Source organism: Microtus pennsylvanicus, chromosome 6 (genome assembly GCF_037038515.1).
Source record: "Microtus pennsylvanicus isolate mMicPen1 chromosome 6, mMicPen1.hap1, whole genome shotgun sequence".
Classification (NCBI taxonomy): domain Eukaryota; kingdom Metazoa; phylum Chordata; class Mammalia; order Rodentia; family Cricetidae; genus Microtus; species Microtus pennsylvanicus.
In genome coordinates this window covers 58,543,761-58,563,659 of record NC_134584.1, presented here as the reverse complement: position 1 = coordinate 58,563,659, position 19,899 = coordinate 58,543,761, and the positions used below count along the sequence as shown (strand labels likewise).

At 44.2% G+C, this 19,899-nt stretch overlaps 1 protein-coding gene across 2 annotated transcripts in view; it reads right to left on the bottom strand.

Annotated features, from left to right (window-relative positions):
- Positions 1-376: 376 nt before the first annotated feature.
- Msh3 (mutS homolog 3) overlaps positions 377-19,899 on the bottom strand; it is a 149,566-nt gene continuing 130,043 nt past the window's right edge. For both annotated transcript variants that reach the window (XM_075976332.1, XM_075976333.1), the window contains exons 21-24: positions 10,591-10,777; positions 9,142-9,271; positions 3,825-3,996; positions 377-1,048 (exon numbers count right to left, since the gene is read on the bottom strand). In XM_075976332.1, the coding sequence (XP_075832447.1) occupies positions 937-1,048; positions 3,825-3,996; positions 9,142-9,271; positions 10,591-10,777 (601 nt within the window). In that variant the 3' untranslated portion in view covers positions 377-936. The remainder of the gene's footprint in view (positions 1,049-3,824; positions 3,997-9,141; positions 9,272-10,590; positions 10,778-19,899) is intronic.

The following is a 19,899-nucleotide window of genomic DNA, read 5'->3' as shown; positions in this document are numbered from 1 at the left end:
GGTAAGTGCGGAAAAACCCAGGGGCACAGCCGAGTGTCCATCCCTTGACACTTGCAGGGTGATAGGGTGGCTGTGAATCCAAAAACCCTCCAGGTTCAGCTCTAATGTGACACGGGCCATCCTACTTACCAAAGCAGTCAGAACAGCAAGGTCAGCTCCCAAGGGCATTCCACAGTTGAAAATAAAAACCACTGGGTGTGGCAGCACACATCTTTAAATCCTAGAGCTCTGGAGGCAGAGGCAGGTGGGTTTCTGTCAATTCATGGTCAGCCTGATCTACATAGTGAGTTCCATGCCAGTCAGAGCTACATAGTGCAACCCCACTGGTATCTGGAAATTAAAATTCAATAAGTCACACCACAACTTTGAGCAAGCATTCACTCCACAGTTTTTATTTAAACGACTGATACAATGATTTTATACAACTTTTAAGCTGTTTAAAATGATGACAACATTTAGCTCTTCAAATTTCATATGGCTTTTCCCTTCTTGTGCTCTGGCTTCTAGAAGCTTCATGGTTCTACTTCTCATGAAAATGTTTATGTCAATGGTGAACAAACAGAGGCATTATAAAATTCTGTAGTTCTCATAAAAGCGGATTCCTATCAGACTAGCCTGTTGCCAGTTGTCTGAAATCGAAACTCCTTGGCCTTGTGACCGCAGCCCTGGGGCAGCCATTTTAGGCTTCACTGACAAGTGTCTGGTTTCACATGAAACTTACTGTCTAGGAAATTTCTAATTACCCAGTGAAGTTTTCACATCTGAAGTGTTTGTTCTTCGGAAGGCGGGAAGATGAGCGCCTGAGGGCTCTCCCTTCCGAGGAAGAACTCTGTCTCAGCAGGAAGACGGTGCTCATCACGTGTGTTCACGTCACAAAGACAGGTTGCTACCAGAAGGTTCTCCTCTGCGGTTTACTCAAAGAAGGTGGTTTTCACGTTAATGTGGGAGAGAAGTCTGTATTCCCTCTGCTTCCAGCTCCTCTGTCCACATGTGGAGGTCTTTTACATCTCGGGCCATCCATAAGTCTGCAAAATACTTAAGTCTTTTCCTGGGGGAAGAAATAAAGTATTAGTTATTTTGGAAATGGGATTAGTGGAGGAGGCTGTCTCATAGGAGCAATGGAAAGGTACTCGGTGGGGACAGAAAGGGCTCTGTGGACAGGAAGCTGTGACAGTGCGCCCCGCTCAAGGATGACAGCAGCAGCAAAGATCCAGGCTATTGATTCCCAAGAATGTCTTCCTGCTGCCCTTCTAAAATCCTGCCTGCTGGGAGGGGCCTATGACTTCTTGACTCTGCCAGAGACTGGTGGGGTCCTTATCTGTGTCCAAAGACAAAATATTCCTAGAAAATATTTCCAGGATAAAAGTGAAACTGACTTACTAAAATAAAGCCGGTAAACAGCAGAGCAAAACGCCAGCCAACCATGAGCAGCACAGCAGTCATGCGGCTTGCGACTTAAGGTCTGGGAGTTCCCACTGCTGCCCCACGTCTAATGAGCTTGGTGACCCTGGAGCAGCTCCTTGCTGAGATCTGGTCCCAGGTTGTCATGAGGATTAGTGTGTCAGTGTGGGTGAGTCAGTTGGCACAGTGCCCAGGAAGCTATAGGTGACTCTACAGAATCCTTTCTGTATGTGGTGAGTATGCGATTAATCCTTAACTGCTGTAGCTTATCCACACCTACCACACGAGAAGCAGTTTGCTTTCTTTTGAGCTGACCAAGAGAATTGATGGGAAAACTCTTAATGGTTAGGGAAAGTGCGTACAGTGTCCTGATAAAAATCAAAATGGCCCATCTTAAAAAAATTTAAGGGGGATTATATATATATATATATATATATATATATATATATATATATACACAAATACACACACACACACACACACACACACACACACACACACACACACACACATATATATATATATATATATATATATATATATATATATATATATCAGTGTTTTGCTGGCATGTATGTTTATGTACCGTGTGTGGTTAAAACCCACAAAGGCCAGAAGAGAGGGTCTGATCCCTTGTGTCGTGACCTGCTATGTGGGTGCTAGGAATCAAACCTGGATCCTCTGAAAGAATGGCCAGTGCTGAGCCACCTCTCTCCAGATCTGAAATATCCCATCTTAATGTAATGTCCGCATTCACCTTATCAAGATATGCAGATTTAAAAACGTCACATATTAGTTGGGGAAACAAATGTCTACAATAATCTGTGAACTTTCTAATTTTCTCACTTTAGCTTTAGAGGCTACAGTAGTAACAAGTCTAAACTAATTCATTGCCAGTTTGTGTGTGTGCCCTTTGAGGCAGCATTTCATTGTGTAGCCCTGGCTAGCCTGGAGCTCACTATGTAAACGAGGCTAACCTCTAGTTCACAGAGATCCACTAGCCTCTGCCTTCAGCATGCTGGGATTAAATGGGGATGCCACCACACCCAGCACAGTCTTTAGAGGTAGAGGCTTGTTCTGACTTCTTCCAGGAAAAGATGATCAGATGGCAACAAAGATTACATTGATCTTTGAACTTTGCAGAAGGCTGAAGTTTCGACTTTGAGCTCCCATCTGTAATCTTGTCAGGAAATTTTTTATATTAATTTGTCTCATAACAGAAATAGGCTGAAACTAATTCCATTGCCCTTGCTTCTGGTGTGATGCTGCAGAAGCGATCTAGAAGACACTGGGAACTCAAGCCAGCTCCTAAGGGCTGTAACTTGCAGTTTGCTCATGGGTGCTTTCCTTGTGGTAGCCCCTAGGGATAGCCTAGGAGGATGCTAAGAGCAGCTCAAGAACTGGCTACACACTCCCTACACACACTAACTAGCTACCAAGGGTGGGCAGTGTTCACATAAAGGGTGGAGGTGAGGGGAGCACAGAGAAGCCAGATTATAGTCATCACACACAATCAGAACTAAGTGACAAGTGGATCACGTGACTGCATGGCTATATGCAGTTTGCGCTCCTCTCCTGACAGAATTCTCCCCACCCCAAGATTAATTTTTTACTTTTATTTATGTGCATGGATGTGTGTCTGACTGAGTTTATGAGCACCATGCCTATGAAGGTGCTCACTGAGGCCAGAGCATTGGATCCCCTGGGTCTGCAGTTACAGGTGGCTGTGAGCACCGCTGGAGGTGCTGGGACTGAACCTGGGTCCCTTAGAGGAACATCAAGGACTCTTCACTGCTGAGCCAGGTCTCCACGCCCCAGTCCTCTCAAAATTCTTTCAGTTTCCTTCATTACGTTTGCTTATTCAGGGGATGGGAATGTGCCCAGTGTACATGTGGTGGTCAGAGGACAACTCTGGGGAGGGGGTGTCTCTCTCTCCACCACGTGGGTCCCAGGGATCAAATTCAGGTTGTCAGGACTGGTGGCAAACTCCTTTACCCATAGGGGCATTTTTATCAGTCTGTGGCAGAATTAAAGCTGTTTGTCACTGCAGATGCACGGGGAGAGAAGTTCTGTGCAGCCCCAAGGACTGACGCTGATCCAGTAACTCTTAAAAGTAACTCCAATCCCTCAGCAGCTAAGGGCTTGGCACACACTGAGGCAATTCTTTAGAAAAAGAGACCAAGAAAAATTGTTTGTCACCTAATGAAGAGCTGACACAACCACCAGCTGAATTCATCTGAGTTCTGCCCAAAGGCGCTTTTCCTCTGGCCACAAGGAAAGCCTGCAGAAGAGGGTCCACAGTGGGCCTTCAACCCAAGCTCCAAAGCAGTTCCCATGGTCATTTACACAACCGCCCTCTTCCTTGGACAGCAGGGCAGTTCCACTAGGAAGCAAAACAGAGAACAAACCAAGGCCATTCCAACCTTCTCAGATTGACCAAGTCTTCCAGCTCTTTCGACTTGTGAGCGGCTTTCCTTAAGATTTCTCCAGGCACCTCTGCTAGCTTAGCCACGTTCAGTCCGTAACTCCTTGCTGCCGTTCCTCTAGTTATCTGATAGAGAAAAGTGACAGAGTCCGGCTCCTGCTCCATGTCACCTGTGAAATTGGGGGAGGGGGGGAAGCGATCAAGACTGTTTGCAAGGGAAGTCCAGCTGATGACTGAAGACGACAGCGGCCCCCACAGTTGGCCTCTGTTAGAGCTCACAATCTGAACACATTTGTTCTAGTTATTTGCTGCTTGTTTTATTGACTTAGGAAAAAGATAAAGTTTTGAAAACGTTTATGCATTTAGGAGGTTTGACTCACTTAAGACAGCCTTGAACAATGGGTGATGGTGAAATCTGGACTGAACTTCTGCAGTAACGGAGAATGGTTCAGGCATAGGTGCAGTAGGCCATGATAGATCCCACAGTGCAAGTAGCAGGGAAACTCTGGCTAGGGGCGCTGTGCATACTTAAGTGGATGCTGCTGCTCAGGTGCCCTTGGGAAGAAAGGTTTATCTCCACGGGTTAGGAAGGCTGTTGGCCTAACCCATCACACATAGTGTTCATGTCCTGTGTTATTTCCTCCTCCTGAGTGTGGGCTGGGCCTGGTGACTCACTTCTAAAGGACGAAACGTGACATTGCAGAGAGCAGACCAGAGGACACTCATCCTTCATCCTGGGCACCTCCCTTTCTTGCTTGCTCTGAGGAAAGCGAGCAGCCATGAAAACAGGTCCCTATGTAAACCTGTCGCTCATCAGTAGTCAGTGAAGGACTATGGCTTGCCAGCACCAAGCTGCGGCTACACCTGAGGCCTGTATACAGCGTGGGAAGCAAGTTTACACTGGCCGATGCATGAACTGACTGCCTTCCAGGCAAAACTCTCAGAAGTGCTCAGCCAAGTTCCCCTAGGTATCTGATACACAAGAAAGATAGACAATTTTTATTTTAAACTGATGTATTGTGATAGCAAGCTGTGGAACATTTTTAGAAACTACTGTAGGTTAATAGTGATAATAATAAAGGCTATGAAGGCCTGGCCCTCTAATTCCCAGTTGAGGAAATTCCAAGGACCATCCCAGCCTCCAAACTCTGTCCCCCACCCCCACAAATTTGAAGCTTTTCAGAACTGGGCAATCTCAGGTACAGAGCTACATACATCGTATGTAAAACACTGCAGGGTCATGCAGCTTTAGAACAAAAACTCAGTATTGAGTCACACCTGGTCCCATCCCAAATGGCCAGATCTTCGATGGTTTCTGTGACCCTAGCGCACGCTGTAAATTCACCGAGAGCCTTCGCTCACAGCCTTTACTTTGTCAAGTGTGTATGCCTTGATAACCAGCTACTGATGATGAAAGCCAAGAGTCTGAACAGCAGTGGAAGGGGACAATGGAATTCACCTCCTCTAAGAGTTCAGGAGCAGACAAATAATAGCTTTCCTAGGGTGTTTTTGCTACAAGTAGGAGGTGACAAGAACGCCACAATGCAGACGTCTATTAGCAAGCAATAAGAATACCTTCTGCCTCCAAATGTCAGCAGGAGACAAAGAAAGGGGAAGAGTGGTGAGTGCAGACCAAGGAAGTCAAGTCTGCCAATACCATAGCTTTCCGTTACTCTTTTCATGAGCACAAGACAAAGAGGCAAGTGAACGGCAGTAGCCATCAAAAATACAAACCCTAAGACAAAAAATAGTCCTGGCTCTTTCCAGGCTAATCTAGCTTCCGTGCTGGTCTTTCTTAACAAGACGAAATCCATTCATCTGTTTGTACTCCCATCTGTCCAAGCATGTGCTGGCCAGCAGTATCTGACAGCCTGTGTGCAGCACAGCTCCTGTCTTAGAAATGGGCTTGCTGATACGTTTCCCAGGAGTTCTTATTTTTTCCCCTTACATATAATATACAGCATATGTTGAGCTACATATGATAAATAGATATGTATATGCTATACATAAACAGTAGAGATGGCTGTAACGATGGTTCTGTTTGTCCTTTCATTTTTTTAAGACAGGCTTCACTGTATTGCCCGGGTCACCACAAACTTTTGGTTCACGTGATCCTGTACCTCAGCCTCCTCTCTTCTTTGGGCATATCTTCTACAATCCTTTTAACTACAGCTATAAACTATAGTTTAATTGTATACTATATTATACTACTCTGAACCCTGAACACATTATTATCATATGCTAGCACAGACAGTGGCTGAGTCTAACACCGTGTGCTGTTCTTCGCTTTGGCATTATGATTGCTTTCATGCCTTCAAGGTCAAGAACGTGATCACTCTCCACAGCTACCTAGAACTTTCTTTTTGTTGGTAAGCCTGTACTTTCTTGGTAGGCTGTATGCATGTGCGCATGTCTGTGTCAGAATATGGAGGCAGGAAGGCAGGTGGGAGGAGAGGAATAAAAACAACCCATTGTTTCTATATCCTTACCACAAAGGTTCTTAGTGAGCTCTTCTCTCACAAGCTACACCCTTTTCTTAGGGGGTATTTTGAAAACCAATCACTGTTAGAATCTATGAATATAATAATCCATGTTTCTACTGTAAAGAAAATTAGGAAAATCTATGGTGAGGTCAAATTTCTCAGGAATGTTGTTAAAGAGATGTGTTCTGATCAAACAATTTTCAACTTCTTTTATAATTATTTATTTTGCTGTGGGGAATAGTGCAAACGTAGCACAGAGGGCAATCAGTTCTGTACTTTCACAGTGTGGGCTTCAGAGATTGAACTCAGCATCAGGCTTGGCAGAAGGACATTTATCAAGTTAGCTCCGCAGGCCCTGATCAAGTCACTTCTGAACTTGCTTTTAAATAGATGTATAGAAGTTTAGAGATGGATCTAATTAGACACTGTCTTCTTACCCCTTGACACAGGGTCTCACGCAGTCCAAGCTGGCCTTGAACTAGCCAAGTAGCTAAGGATGACCTTCATGCTCCACCTCCAAAGAACCAGGGGATGGACAGGCAATACAATACCCAGTTTTGTCTAAGCTTTTACAGCAGTTTTCCTGGGTGCTGATCCATTTCTTTGGCTATCACACACCCCTTGAAACATAGGCCTTGAACATTTTGTCTCATTTCGTTGATATTCATAGTGGCCTACCCAAAATCCACTGCACTTTTAAGAAAACTTTTGTATTAAAAGAATTGATTTCCTGTCCATTTAATCAGGGCAATCTCCTCACACCCAGCTCTAAAAGTGGATCCTGATTAATTTTGAGGCAAAGTTATTTCTGCCATTCTCACTTACATGCAATTCACTTCTGAAAATGAGACTGGACTCATCCTGAGATGCTAGAAGGCAACTGAAAAAAAAAAGTTGCCTAGCTCCTAAGACATAAGTTACAAGAAGGAGCAGAGACATAGCTCAGCGGTAGAGTGGATGCTCAGAATAAACAAAGCCTGGTTCAAACCCAGCACCAAAGGTAAGATAAACAAACAGTGGAAAAGTCTCCTAGTTGTGAGCTCCTCTTCTAGCGCCGGACACTGTCAAGCAACCAGTGTGTGATATCTGGAAGAGCTACCGCCACCTTCCCACTGGCCTATGGATGGAGCCAGCGGGGCAGGAAGAGAACCAGGAAACTGCTGGAGGAGCTGGGGACTGCATTGAGACGCTACACTGGACAACCTTACTGCTGGATCCAGTGATCGAGCGCTTTGTTACTGGAAATCAACCACTTAGAAGGGAAAGTCCTAGGGGACCACAAAGGCAGCCTCGGGACAACAGGTGTGCAACAGGCCTGGGCAGAAACAAAGAGCTCCAGCAGGAGGGACCCAGTGGGAACAGGTTCCCTTATGTTGGCAATGTGTAGAGAGGCCATTTTCAAAGCTCTCAGAGGGCCAAGGAGAATTCAACTACAGACTAAAACCAAATGACAAAATGCAAAACTAAAAATGAAGCAGATTTAGTTCTTAGAACCCAGAAGTAGGTGCAAACAAAAGAGAATGTGCTTGTCTGATGAGTGGGCCCTTCTGTCACTGCAGAGACAGCTAAAGCACTAAGCACACGCCAGGCATACCACACTATAAAGGATGACGTTGAGAGGTCAGAAGGGGAAGGCTGAGGTCCCAGCACAATGAGACCGCTAATATAAGGTGCCAAGAAATGGGAACTATGCATCTCATTCAGAATTATGACGGATGCAGAGGAAAGAGTACCAAGTCTGCCACGAGCCTGGGGTGGGAAGGGCCTGGAGTGAAGGGACGGAAGCTTGTTAGCAGCGGCCCAGCACCGTTCAATTCTAAGAATTATGTCCACGGATAAAGTTTAAATCAATATAATAAAATGTCAGACACTCCAGGGGACAGGATTCTGTTCTTGGTAGGCAGTGAGCGCCCAAGCTCTTAGAGGCAGCTCCTCGTGCCCTCCCCACTGCAGAATTCTCCTTTGTTTGCAAGCCATTTTCCGTCGCAGAGGATGCAGACTAATAAGAAGGAAAACTTCTTCGTGAGAGAATTTACGATGTGTTTTTCAGGGCTCAGGGACTGCTTACCATCACATCTATCTTAGGTCCAGTACCCTGTTTTATTTGGGCCATCTGCCTGGTTTCCTTTTAAGTTCTGTCTTTACTACTTTTTCACAATTTAATTTGGACTTTGGAGTGTCGCGGATAATGGGTTTTCCATTACAGCACACCAACTGTGCAGACCACCACAGGCTGGTAGCTTAAAAATAACTGCCACTGGGGGGGGGGGTAAAGCTTAGTGGGTTACTTAGGCACTTGCGCTTACTCCTGTTGGCTAATCACTTCTTTCTCAGGGAAGCGGTACTGGAAAAGCCGGGAATGCAGGACTCAGAGGCAGAAAATGTGCATCTTCTACCCACGGGGCTGGCACGGGCAAGGCACTTTACCTGAGTTTCCCCTTTAAGACACAGCACATCTCCACTCTAGGATAACCTGTAGTAATTAGTGTTAAAGGATTTGGGGGAGGTGGTGACCATTTTAAAGGTGACTAAGAAGCCTCTGCAGGTGACTGTTATCCTAGGATGAGAACTGAGGGAAACTCCTGCTCAGGAGAAGGGCTGCCATTGAAACAGATGCGGGAGAACGGGGGACTTCGAGTTAGCAAACAGACAAACACACTTGCTACACGACTCAAGGCTGACAGCAAATAAATTTTCCCAAGTGTTCTTTATAACAGATGCTCACAGCTTGCATTGTTAATAAGCAATGAACTCATATTTCTATATAACTTTGGGTTACCAAGCCGAAAGACAAGAGTATTCACCTTGTTGCTACCATAAGGAATTGCATACCTGAGTCCTGCTTGCTTCCATCTTCATTGACCAAGAATCCCATGTGGTAATTCCCCACCTGCTCTGGGTAACATTTTTCTAGTTCACAAATTGGTGGATAGTGGGTGACAAACAGGGTTAAGGACCTCACCTAAAACAGTAAGACATATAGTGTTGCTTCAATTAAAACGTCTCAACTTTAAAAATCCAAATTTCCACAAAAGTTGCAAGAAAAGAACAAAAGCCCACCATATACTCTTGATTTAGACAACCAGTTAATATTTTGCCACATTCCTTTCCTTCCTCCAGCCTATACAGGCAGACAGGCGCACGCGCACACACACACACACACACACACACACACACACACACACACACACACAAACACACTTTCCTGGATCATCTTTCCCCCCTCCAGTACTAAGGATAAACCCAGAGGGCTTTTACATACTAGGGAAATGCTCTGCTACTGAGCTACATCTTTAGCCCTAACCATCTGAAAATTAGTTGTAGATAGCATCCCTAAATATTAAGATTCTATCTTTTAAGAACAAAATCAATTTCCTACAGGACTGAAATGAAATTTATATACAAGAAATAAATTCTCATAAAATATGATTCATATGTTTTCTTAAGTATCCTTATTTTTTAAGCATTAACACTGTGGTTAACATAGAAGCCAACCACCTTCCAACATACCAGATATTAAAACGTAGAATTTGAAATTAAAAGGAAAACCCAAGTATCAGCTATATGAGCACCACTCAAATTAAAGACTTGGGTAGAAACTTATAACTATTTTAAAACATACCCAACAAAAACTATATAACTCTAAGAAAAGACATCAAAGAAAAGCTAAACACAGAGATGCTAAGCCATGCTGCTGCTCAGGAAGAAGTCAGTGTTGTCAGGGGGTAGTTTATTTTAAAGGAAAAAAAAAGGAAACATGTGATTATCTATGTCATCTAAATAAATGTTTGAAAAAAATCCAGAACTTCTCCTGACCATTTAATTCAGTAACAAAGGCACACAGGGAAAAGGTTGGGTGTGGTGGTGTGAACATGTATTCTCATTCCTGGGGAGGTGGAGACAGGAGCATCTCTGGAGCCCACTGGCTCGCAAGGCTAGTTTATTAGGTCCCAGGTGAGAAGGTGGCAGCTTCTGTGGAACAACACCTAAGGCTGACCTTTAGCTTCCACACACATGTGTTCCCATGTGTACCCCGCAAACACGCACATCCCTTGCACATACACATACAAAAGGAAAAAAGGGCATGCAGGCATTACGCAAAGGCATTACCAGTTATACAGTAACCAGGAGAACAGATTTGATGTCTCACCACAAAAAGTGAGGGGGCAGACTTATCAATGAGCTTAATTCAATTATCTCATATTTAATCTATGTTATTATAATCTGCCAACTTAAAATACTATTAGTTAGCAAACCTTTAAAGGTGTGGCGGATGCTTACATCTCTGATAAAATACTCCAGTGTGGCATAGGCGATGGCGATTCCGTCATGCGTGCTTGTCCCTCTTCCCAGCTCGTCCAGGATAACCAGGGACTGCGGTGTTGCTTTCCTGATTATCTCTGCTGTGTCTGTCAGTTCCTCCATAAAAGTACTCCGACCTTTGTATATGTTGTCTGCAGCACCCATCCTACAAGCAAGATGGAAACCCTTGATTTTCCCAAGTTTTCTTCCTAGGAAGCCAAGTACTGTCTTGTAAGCAATAAATTTATGGTGTGTGTAATAGTAATTGAAATTATATTAAATAAAATGTACATTGAGTATAAAGAATGCTTTAACACCAAACTCACTATTCCAACAGGGTCTAGGGTAAACAGACAGAACTCTGGAAAAGTGGGCAGTTTGACCTGCTTTTGTTCTCAAAATTCCAAACCCACACCTTGGTGTTCCCAGGACAAAATAACACTGCTCTGTGCCACTGTGCTTAAAAATCTATTAGTGATAGGACTTGTACAATTAAGGAGGTTTCCAGAATTTTCTAATGAAAAACCCAGGTTAATTAAAAGGTAAACAGCTACATACAGAATACTTCATTTCCACACAACAAAACTGTCGTCCTAGAAATAACTCACAGGTGTTGAAGGGTCTTGGGCAGCAGCTTATGGAGGTTCCCATGTCAAAGCAGCTCCTAGATGTCAGCGTCCTAACTCTCGAGGCTGCCCTCGAGATTAAGCAATCTCCTGGAGCCTTGACTATACAGCGATGTACAATGCGTGTCTCAGAAAAGGCTCTAGCACAGGAACTTCCTTAACTCATATAACCATAGGTCCCTGAAACTTTCTCCAGAGCACTGGTGACAGAAATATTCTATGCCACATTTATTTGGGAAAGCATTTGTTCAGTGTAAAAGGACCTGAAAAGATGAGCAAGAAGAACTGGGTAATAGAATAAGATCACGCTGCTAATTACGAAACCTAGAAGTGGGGCTTTAAGTTCATAGTTGGCATCATGGAATGCCAGCAACTGCTGTCTTTGTGAAACGCCCTAGTTCACGAACCAGGCACACACTTCACACCGGACTTGCAGTGGAGTCCTGTGGAAATTCACACCACACTGAGTCACAGGCAGCATGGCTGGAGCAGGGAACAGCAAGGGAGATGAAAGCTGATGCCCACGGTGGGTGCAGCTCAAGTCCTAACAGTGACATCTGAAACAAAGTGCTGTCGATTTTATCCATGTTAAAATCAAGAAACAGAACACATCATCTGAAATGCTGCTAACTTTGCAACAGTCCAGCCACATTTTCAAATTCATATACTGCGATTTACCTTAATTTTGCAATGATTACTGTCACAATTTGGATTTTCAATGTTCCCCAAAGGCCACCTGTTAAAGGCTTGATCACTAGACCATGCTACTACTGTGAAAGGGTGAGACTTTTACGGGTTGAGTTCACAGTGAAGAAAAATGAGGGGGAAAAAAAGGGCTAACGAAAACCAGAGGGAAAATGGGTAATAATACAATTTCCTGAGCATCGATCGTTAAAACAATAAGACCTTGTGGTATTCTAAGTGAGAGTGAAAAAGAAAAACCTAAAATCTAAGTTCATTAAAAAGAAACAACAGCAAAACACAGAAGCCCTGGAATCTAAAAATAAAAGCATGATCAGGAAAAAATCTAGAAGCCATGGAAGACCATGACATTAACCTGGCAGAGGAAGCCAAAGAAACCACCAAGGATATAAACAGTCAAGCCAGGGACTAAAAGAATACACAAGTGGCCCAAACCCCGGATGTGTAGATAAGCACAGAGCACAGGAGCAGACGAGAAACTACGTCAACAGGTCAACAGGTCAACAGGTGAAGGAAGCTCCCTAAGGCAAGAGAAAGCTCGCTTCAAGCAGGTAGTCCTGCTAAATACTGGCTATGGTTAGATTTCATTTGGTGCAATCTTGTGACAGGATTTTAAGAAAATCCTAAATATTTCAAAGAAAAATCTCATTTGGGAACAAAGGAAATTCAGACTGTGACTTTCAGCCCGCAGTGTTGGCAGAGCAAGAACAAGGCCTTGAGACTTCAAATCTGCATGTTTATTTTATCTAAACTTACAAAATAGATATCAACAAAAAGTAAGCTATTTGAGACTGTTGCCTACACAAGAAAAGTACTTGAAACAGATAAAAAAAAAAAGAAAATGGTACTTAAGAAAAAGAATAAGAAATCATAGTGATTGAGAGAGAGGAAATAAAAAAGGCCAGAAAGAAATAAGAAGTATTTTGGATACGGATGCTCAGAAGATTCCCCTTCAACAGACAAGTCTATATCTCAGAATTTGATATACATGCTCATGTATATTTATGCTCTACATGTGTGCAGAATTTATATAATTTTAACATGCATCTCAACCCCCTCGCTAGCCCAAAGCCCCACACTACACGAGAGATCATTAATTAGAGCAACAGAAAGGCTAGAGACTTTGTCAAGGTAGAGTTTTCAAAACTGGAGGGAGAGAAGACAAGTTCAGAAATTAACAAAGAATCCCTTCAGATGTTGTAGCAAGATGTCAGACATTGCTAGGGACAGCCGATAATCTTCAGCTTAGAGTTGTAAGTCTTTCCGAGAAGTTACTCCAAGGCAGCTTCTGGCAATCAAGGCTGGAGGTGGATGGAGGCAGTCAAGGCTCAGGAAGCCTTCCCTCCCTGCCAGTCTGTAGTTGCCGTGACTGCTCTGTAGTTCCTATCACAACGGCCACTACTTCTGCAATTATAAAACGCATTGTGCTGTATGTCACTCTTATTAAAAATGACTCGAACAGAACCCAGGTTATCAGAGTGTGTCTAAGTCATCTCTGCATGGAACCATTGCTGATTATTTTCTCCTCCTTGGGCATCTCTCAAACCACCTGGCATGAAGATGGAGTTGCTATGAACACCACAGAGAAGCCATGCAGTGAAGCCTTCTTTGCCAACTCCAGTGGATTAAAACACGGAAGAATCCTGCTCCAGCATGGTGGGCCACAGTATTCTAGGCATCCTCGCATCCTCATTGGGGTGCCTTTAGGGATCTGCTGACACCAATTCCATAAAGCAAAGGCACATTATGTGCATGCACCAGAAACAGCCCGTCAGCTTGGCGTGGTGTTAACTTGGAAGCACTGATGAGGTCTTTTAGGAAGACAGTTCATCAGACGACATTTACGAATCTTCTTCCTCCTCTTCCCCCGTCCCCACTAGTCTGGTTATCTAGGTTAACCAGGGCCTTACAGATGCTAACCATATGTTCAGCCACCATGCCCCACCTCCAAGTTTTGCAGCTTTTGTTTGAGGACAAAGGCACTGAACTTTGCTCTATATCTTGACATCAAAATAATCAGGTGTCATCTGGCTAAGGAGCTTCAAGTGTAAAATGCAGCAAAATGTTTAAAATTATGTTGTTAATGAATTATGCAGGTAGGCATGACGGTGTATTTCTGTAATCCGACCTTTGAGGGAGGCTGAGGCAGTCGGAGGAGGAGTTACAGACCAACCCTAGCATCTCAAAGTTAAAGCAACAGGGAGCTGGGGAACTGCACTTGCTTTGCTTGTTTATGGCCCAAAGTTCAATTCCTAGCACCAACACACACACAAAGACACACAGCGATACACAAACACAGACACAGACATTCAGAGACAAACAGATACACACACAAACAAACATACATATACAGACACAGACATACACAGAGAGTCACATAAACAGGCACACATACACACACACACAGAGTCACACAAACAGGCACACACAGACACACAAAGACACACAGACACACTTCCACACAGCTAGGTACAGAAAAAGCACAAACCCAAATAAAGAGAACAGTGCCATTGCTCTGGCTGCCACTCAGAACTGAATCACCTTTAACAAGTTGGCTAACTTCCGTGTGAGCGAAATTTCCTCATCCTTAAACAGGAGAGTCACTCTGTAAAACCAAACCAAACCAAACCAAGCAAAGCCCTCTAAGGCTTGATCTCAAGTCCACAGTTTTATGAACAGGGTTTTACACGAATACAGCATGAAGCCCACTACATTAGTTCCAAACCTAAACTCCAGAGCACTGCTGCTTTAACCTGGACAAATCACTACTCTGAGTAGGAGTAGATTGGTCATCTGTGGAAAATGTTACAAGAAACAAAAGGATTTAATGTTATATTCTTATGTTACCATAAATATTAAGGTTCTTGTACATTATTGAGTTATTCAAAAAATGAACTGTAAGTAACTGTAGGAAACATGAAAGGCTAAAGACTTTCGATGACTATCAGAGGTAATTTTAAAGCTTATTATATATGAGAGCTGGTAATAAAGTTTGGCATCCAGTTTCAACAATATCTATATTTTCCACTCAGTTAAAAACTACATCTTAAATTTTAATTTTTTACAATGACCCAATTAATGTAAAAAATGTTGTCCTATACTAAGTTATAGGAGGCAAAATTAAACCCATCCAATGGAGACTAATTTGTAGAATTCTACTGCCTACTCTTGCTTACTTGAAGTTCCCTGCTGATCTCTTCAGAGCTCTCCTCCTTACCCACGTTAGGCTGTGGAGATTCTCCACCTTACCCTGTGTTAGACTGTGTCCCTAAGGACCATCATGGCTGTGGATGCTTCTGGAAATCCCAACCATAGCCCAGACTGCTTCTTAAGTTACTTTTTATCAAAACCGTTTGTCCCCCTTCTATCTTCCCTTCAGGACTGCCTGACTTGGACAGCGATAAACAGCAACAAAGGGCTGCACCCACAGGCTGCTCACCTTTCTCCACTGCTGCTTTTTTCTCGGCCTATGCTTCCTATAGAGAACAGGAAACTGCTCTTGTCGGTAGTTCCTCTCCTTAGACAGGAAGAACTTGCCTCGTCAGAGCACGTTCTGGACACGTTCTGGTCTCTGTTTCACAGTTCTCTTTCACAGATGAAGGAAGACACGGAGAAGGCAGGCCACTGTCCTCAGGTCACTATCAGCAGGCTGGCCGATGTCAGGCAAGAGGCAAACACAAGCTTTTCTACTCAGGGTGAGAGGGTTTTGAGCCAACCTGAGTACTTCACAACATGGTAACGTTTCTGTCCTTAAGAAAGCCGGACATGATTTCAGGAATGCTTGGATTGAATTTTACTATGCTTTTACTATTAGGCTAGTTAGTGGTTGCAAATATCTTTTTAGTTTAGTTTCTTTTAACTTTTCTATAAGCAAAGTCAGCCTGTTTCCCATAGAATGGTCTAAAAGGAGCTGGTCCAAGTCCAATCACAAATCTGCTTTTCTAGAGAAGCTGAGCAGACACTGAGGGAAAAGAAGGCTCATTACCCAGCCACTGATGCCTCAAGTCACATGGAAAGTGTTTTCTGACAAAGGGATTTGTTGTTAGCTCTCCTTCATGACCACCATGTCTATGTATTTGAGTTTGGCTGAATGCAATCAGCAGATCTGAGGGAATCCTCCATTTCAATCTTTGTCCTAGACCAAGAGCCTTTCGTCAACCATGGTCTCTTACCATCTCATATCTTAGTCATTTTTTTTTTTGCCTAAAATAACTTCTTGCAGCAAAGTAGGATGTGTAGAAAATAATCAAGAGCTTGTAATTTCATATTAAATCAAAAAGATGAATACTGAACGATTCTCAAGTTCTTCAGATGTTAAAAGGTATTGGAGATTTAGGGAATTCTAGAACAAATGTTAGCACGTTTGTCTGGTTTATGTTCAACTGTAGTAAAAATGGAAATTGCATTCTTTAGCTTTCTTCTCAGACAGAGGCTACAGTTATGTGATTAAGACCAAATCAACCGATATTTTTAGGAGTGGCAGCTGACTAATCTTCCTAATCCCCCCTCCCATCCCATAACCCGTATATAGGTCAACACAGCGACAGAAACTAACTGGAGAAAAGAAATGATTACTTCTTTGAACCAGTTTCTACAATCAAGAACACTTCCAGGAGATTTTGAGAGATTATTTTTAATGAGATCTTGATATTTTGAGTTAGTGTGCTACATGTTTTCTCAGTGACAGAAAATGGAATGCCCTCTCTCCAGATCACAATGCCTGGGCTTTTGCAAGGAAATGCTTGGGGCTTAAATATTAAATTCTCAAATAAAACATTAGTTTCTTGTCTTACAACAAGATCCTTTGACATCAGGTACCTTAAAAAATCAAGAATGAGACAGGTAAGAAAACTTCCCATCTTACTGATGCGGTCACAAAGGCTGGGTGTGGACAGAATGGGGTCACAGAGGCTGGGTGTGGAAGGAAGGGGTCACAGAAGCTGTGGGGTAGAAGGATGGGGTCACAGAGGCGGGGTGTGGATAGAATGGGGTCACAGAGGCTGGGTGTGGAAGGATGGGGTCACAGAGGCTGGGTGTGGAAGGATGGGGTCACAGAGGCTGGGTGTGGAAGGATGGGGTCACAGAGGCTGGGTGTGGAAGGATGGGGTCACAGCAGCTGAAGTGTGGAAGGATGGGGGTCACAGAGGCTGGGTGTGGAAGGAAGGGGTCACAGCAGCTGAAGTGTGGAAGGATGGGGTCACAGAGGCTGGGTGTGGAAGGAAGGGGGTCACAGAGGCTGGGTGTGGAAGGATGGGGTCACAGAGGCTGGGTGTGGAAGGATGGGGTCACAGAGGCTGGGTGTGGAAGGATGGGGTCACAGAGGCTGTGGGTGGAAGGATGGGGTCACAGAGGCTGTGGGGTGGAAAGATGGGGTCACAGAGGCTGTGGGGTGGAAGGATGGGGTCACAGAGGCTGGGTGTGGAAGGATGGGGTCACAGAGGCTGGGTGTGGAAGGATGGGGTCACAGCAGCTGAAGTGTGGAAGGATGGGGGTCACAGAGGCTGGGTATGGAAGGAAGGGGTCACAGCAGCTGAAGAGTGGAAGGATGGGGTCACAGAGGCTGGGTGTGGAAGGAAGGGGGTCACAGAGGCTGGGTGTGGAAGGAAGGGGTCACAGCAGCTGAAGAGTGGAAGGATGGGGTCACAGAGGCTGGTTGTGGAAGGATGGGGTCACAGAGGCTGGGTGTGGAAGGATGGGGTCACAGAGGCTGGGTGTGGAAGGATGGGGTCACAGAGGCTGGGTGTGGAAGGATGGGGTCACAGAGGCTGGGTGTGGAAGGATGGGGTCACAGAGGCTGGGTGTGGAAGGAAGGGGGTCACAGAGGCTGTGGGGTGGAAGGATGGGGTCACAGAGGCTGGGTGTGGAAGGATGGGGTCACAGAGGCTGGGTGTGGAAGGATGGGGTCACAGAGGCTGGGTGTGGAAGGATGGGGTCACAGAGGCTGGGTGTGGAAGGAAGGGGGTCACAGAGGCTGTGGGGTGGAAGGATGGGGTCACAGAGGCGGGGTGTGGAAGGATGGGGTCACAGAGGCTGTGGGGTGGAAGGATGGGGTCACAGAGGCTGTGGGGTGGAAGGAAGGGTACCGAGGTTAAAGTATGGAACTACTGGGTAAGTAACAGTCATAGGGCACAGGATCTTAAACAAGAAACAAGGATGTTCCTTAGCATTCCATTGCCCAGTGTAGTGAGCACAGACTGATGTGCCTTTCAAAAGTGCTGAGGGAATGAAAGTGAAATATTCCCACCACAAAAAACATCAAGTACTTTAAGTCACGCCAAGTCAATTATTATCATACTGTACCATTATTACATGCTATACTCCTAAGTCAGAATATTATTTGTACCCAATGACCTTGTATAGTTAGTTACAAGTTCTCAGTTCACAACCAGTAACAAGTGTGGCCAGGTGTGGTAACACAATTCTGCAGATTGAGAGGTCTGTGCATTTGAAAGGCTGAGGCAGGAAGATGGTGAGCTTTAAGCCAGCTTGGGGCTACACTGTGAGACCATGAAATACACGAAAAAATGACAAACAACTGAATGTATTTCAGATAAAAGGATAATAATAATAACCCCAAAGATTTGTTAGTTTTAGTTTTGTTTGTCCCTTGAAGCAGTAGGGATCAAACCCAGGGCTTTGTACATATGAGGCAAACACTATATGTAAACAAAATGCACATGCAAATGCCACAGGGCTGATTAGGTATGCTTTCTACCAAAGAAGTTAAAAACATATGTCCACGTAAAGACCCACACATGGATGTTTTGTTTTTAGAAACTTTTATTCATAATTTTTGAATCTCAGAAGCAATTCAGATGTCTTTTAGTGTGGAAATGGTAAGCAAATATACACTGTGGTAATCTAGAGAATGGAGCATCATCCAATATGGAAAAGAAACCAACTGTCAAGCCCTAGAAAGCCCAGAGGAAGCTTCAGTGTGGATTATCAAGAGAAGGAAGACTATGGGGCAAGAGGGACTCACAAGATACTCCAAGAAAGGACAAAACTGTAGACGTAGAGGAAAACGATCCACAAGAACCAGCAGCTGAGGAGAGGGAAGGACGAATAAACAGGGCACAGAGGATCTTCAGGAAGGTGACTCTGTCCAAACCAAAATGAGTCTTCATGGAAACCATGAACTCTGGCCGATGATGCTGCAGCAAGGTAGCTCCGTCTGTTGGAGCCCTCTGCTAGGGGACACTGACACTAGGGCAGACTCTGCACACACAAGGCAGGAACCTCTGGAAGTTATCTATCCTTTTTTCTTAGTTTTCTGTGAACTTAAAACTACCTCAGCTAAGTTATAAAACCTTTTTCTTTTAAACAAAACAAAACTAAAACAGAGTTTAAGTTCCTCTCCATCACACCCTCCTGAACATAGTATCTTCAGGGAACTACAGGCGGGGGATCCATCTGGACCCACATCACGAGACTTTGATTCAAGTAAATGTATTAAATTCACATTTCCCACAAAAAGGGAGCAGTGAGGGATCTCATGTTTGCTAGACAACTAAACACACCAGAGACCTTCCTGAGGCAAGATTCCTGAAGCCACTAAAGAAAGAGGGATTTGCTCCTTTAGTTAAACACCTTCTATCATATGGTCTTTAGTGTGGGCACTGAGAACTAAGGAGAAGATGCACACATCAGAGATGCTTTCTTTCTGCCCATGAAGGATGCATTCTATTCTGTGCATTCTTCAGTTTGTGTCCAGTGTTTGCAGAGTCAAACTAAACTGGAAGAACAAATTGGCTCTCTGCTCAAAGCAAACATATGAAATACTATTAAGCACTGAGCGTCCATTACCTTTTAACTCTGTCTCAAGACATACACCCCATGCCATCCTGAATATGGGTCCTCCCAGCACTAGGTACCACAGGGGGAGATGTGGGCAGCACACCATCACATTATTCACTAGGGACGAGTTACTGTAAACAGCTCCATCCATAAACATTTTATT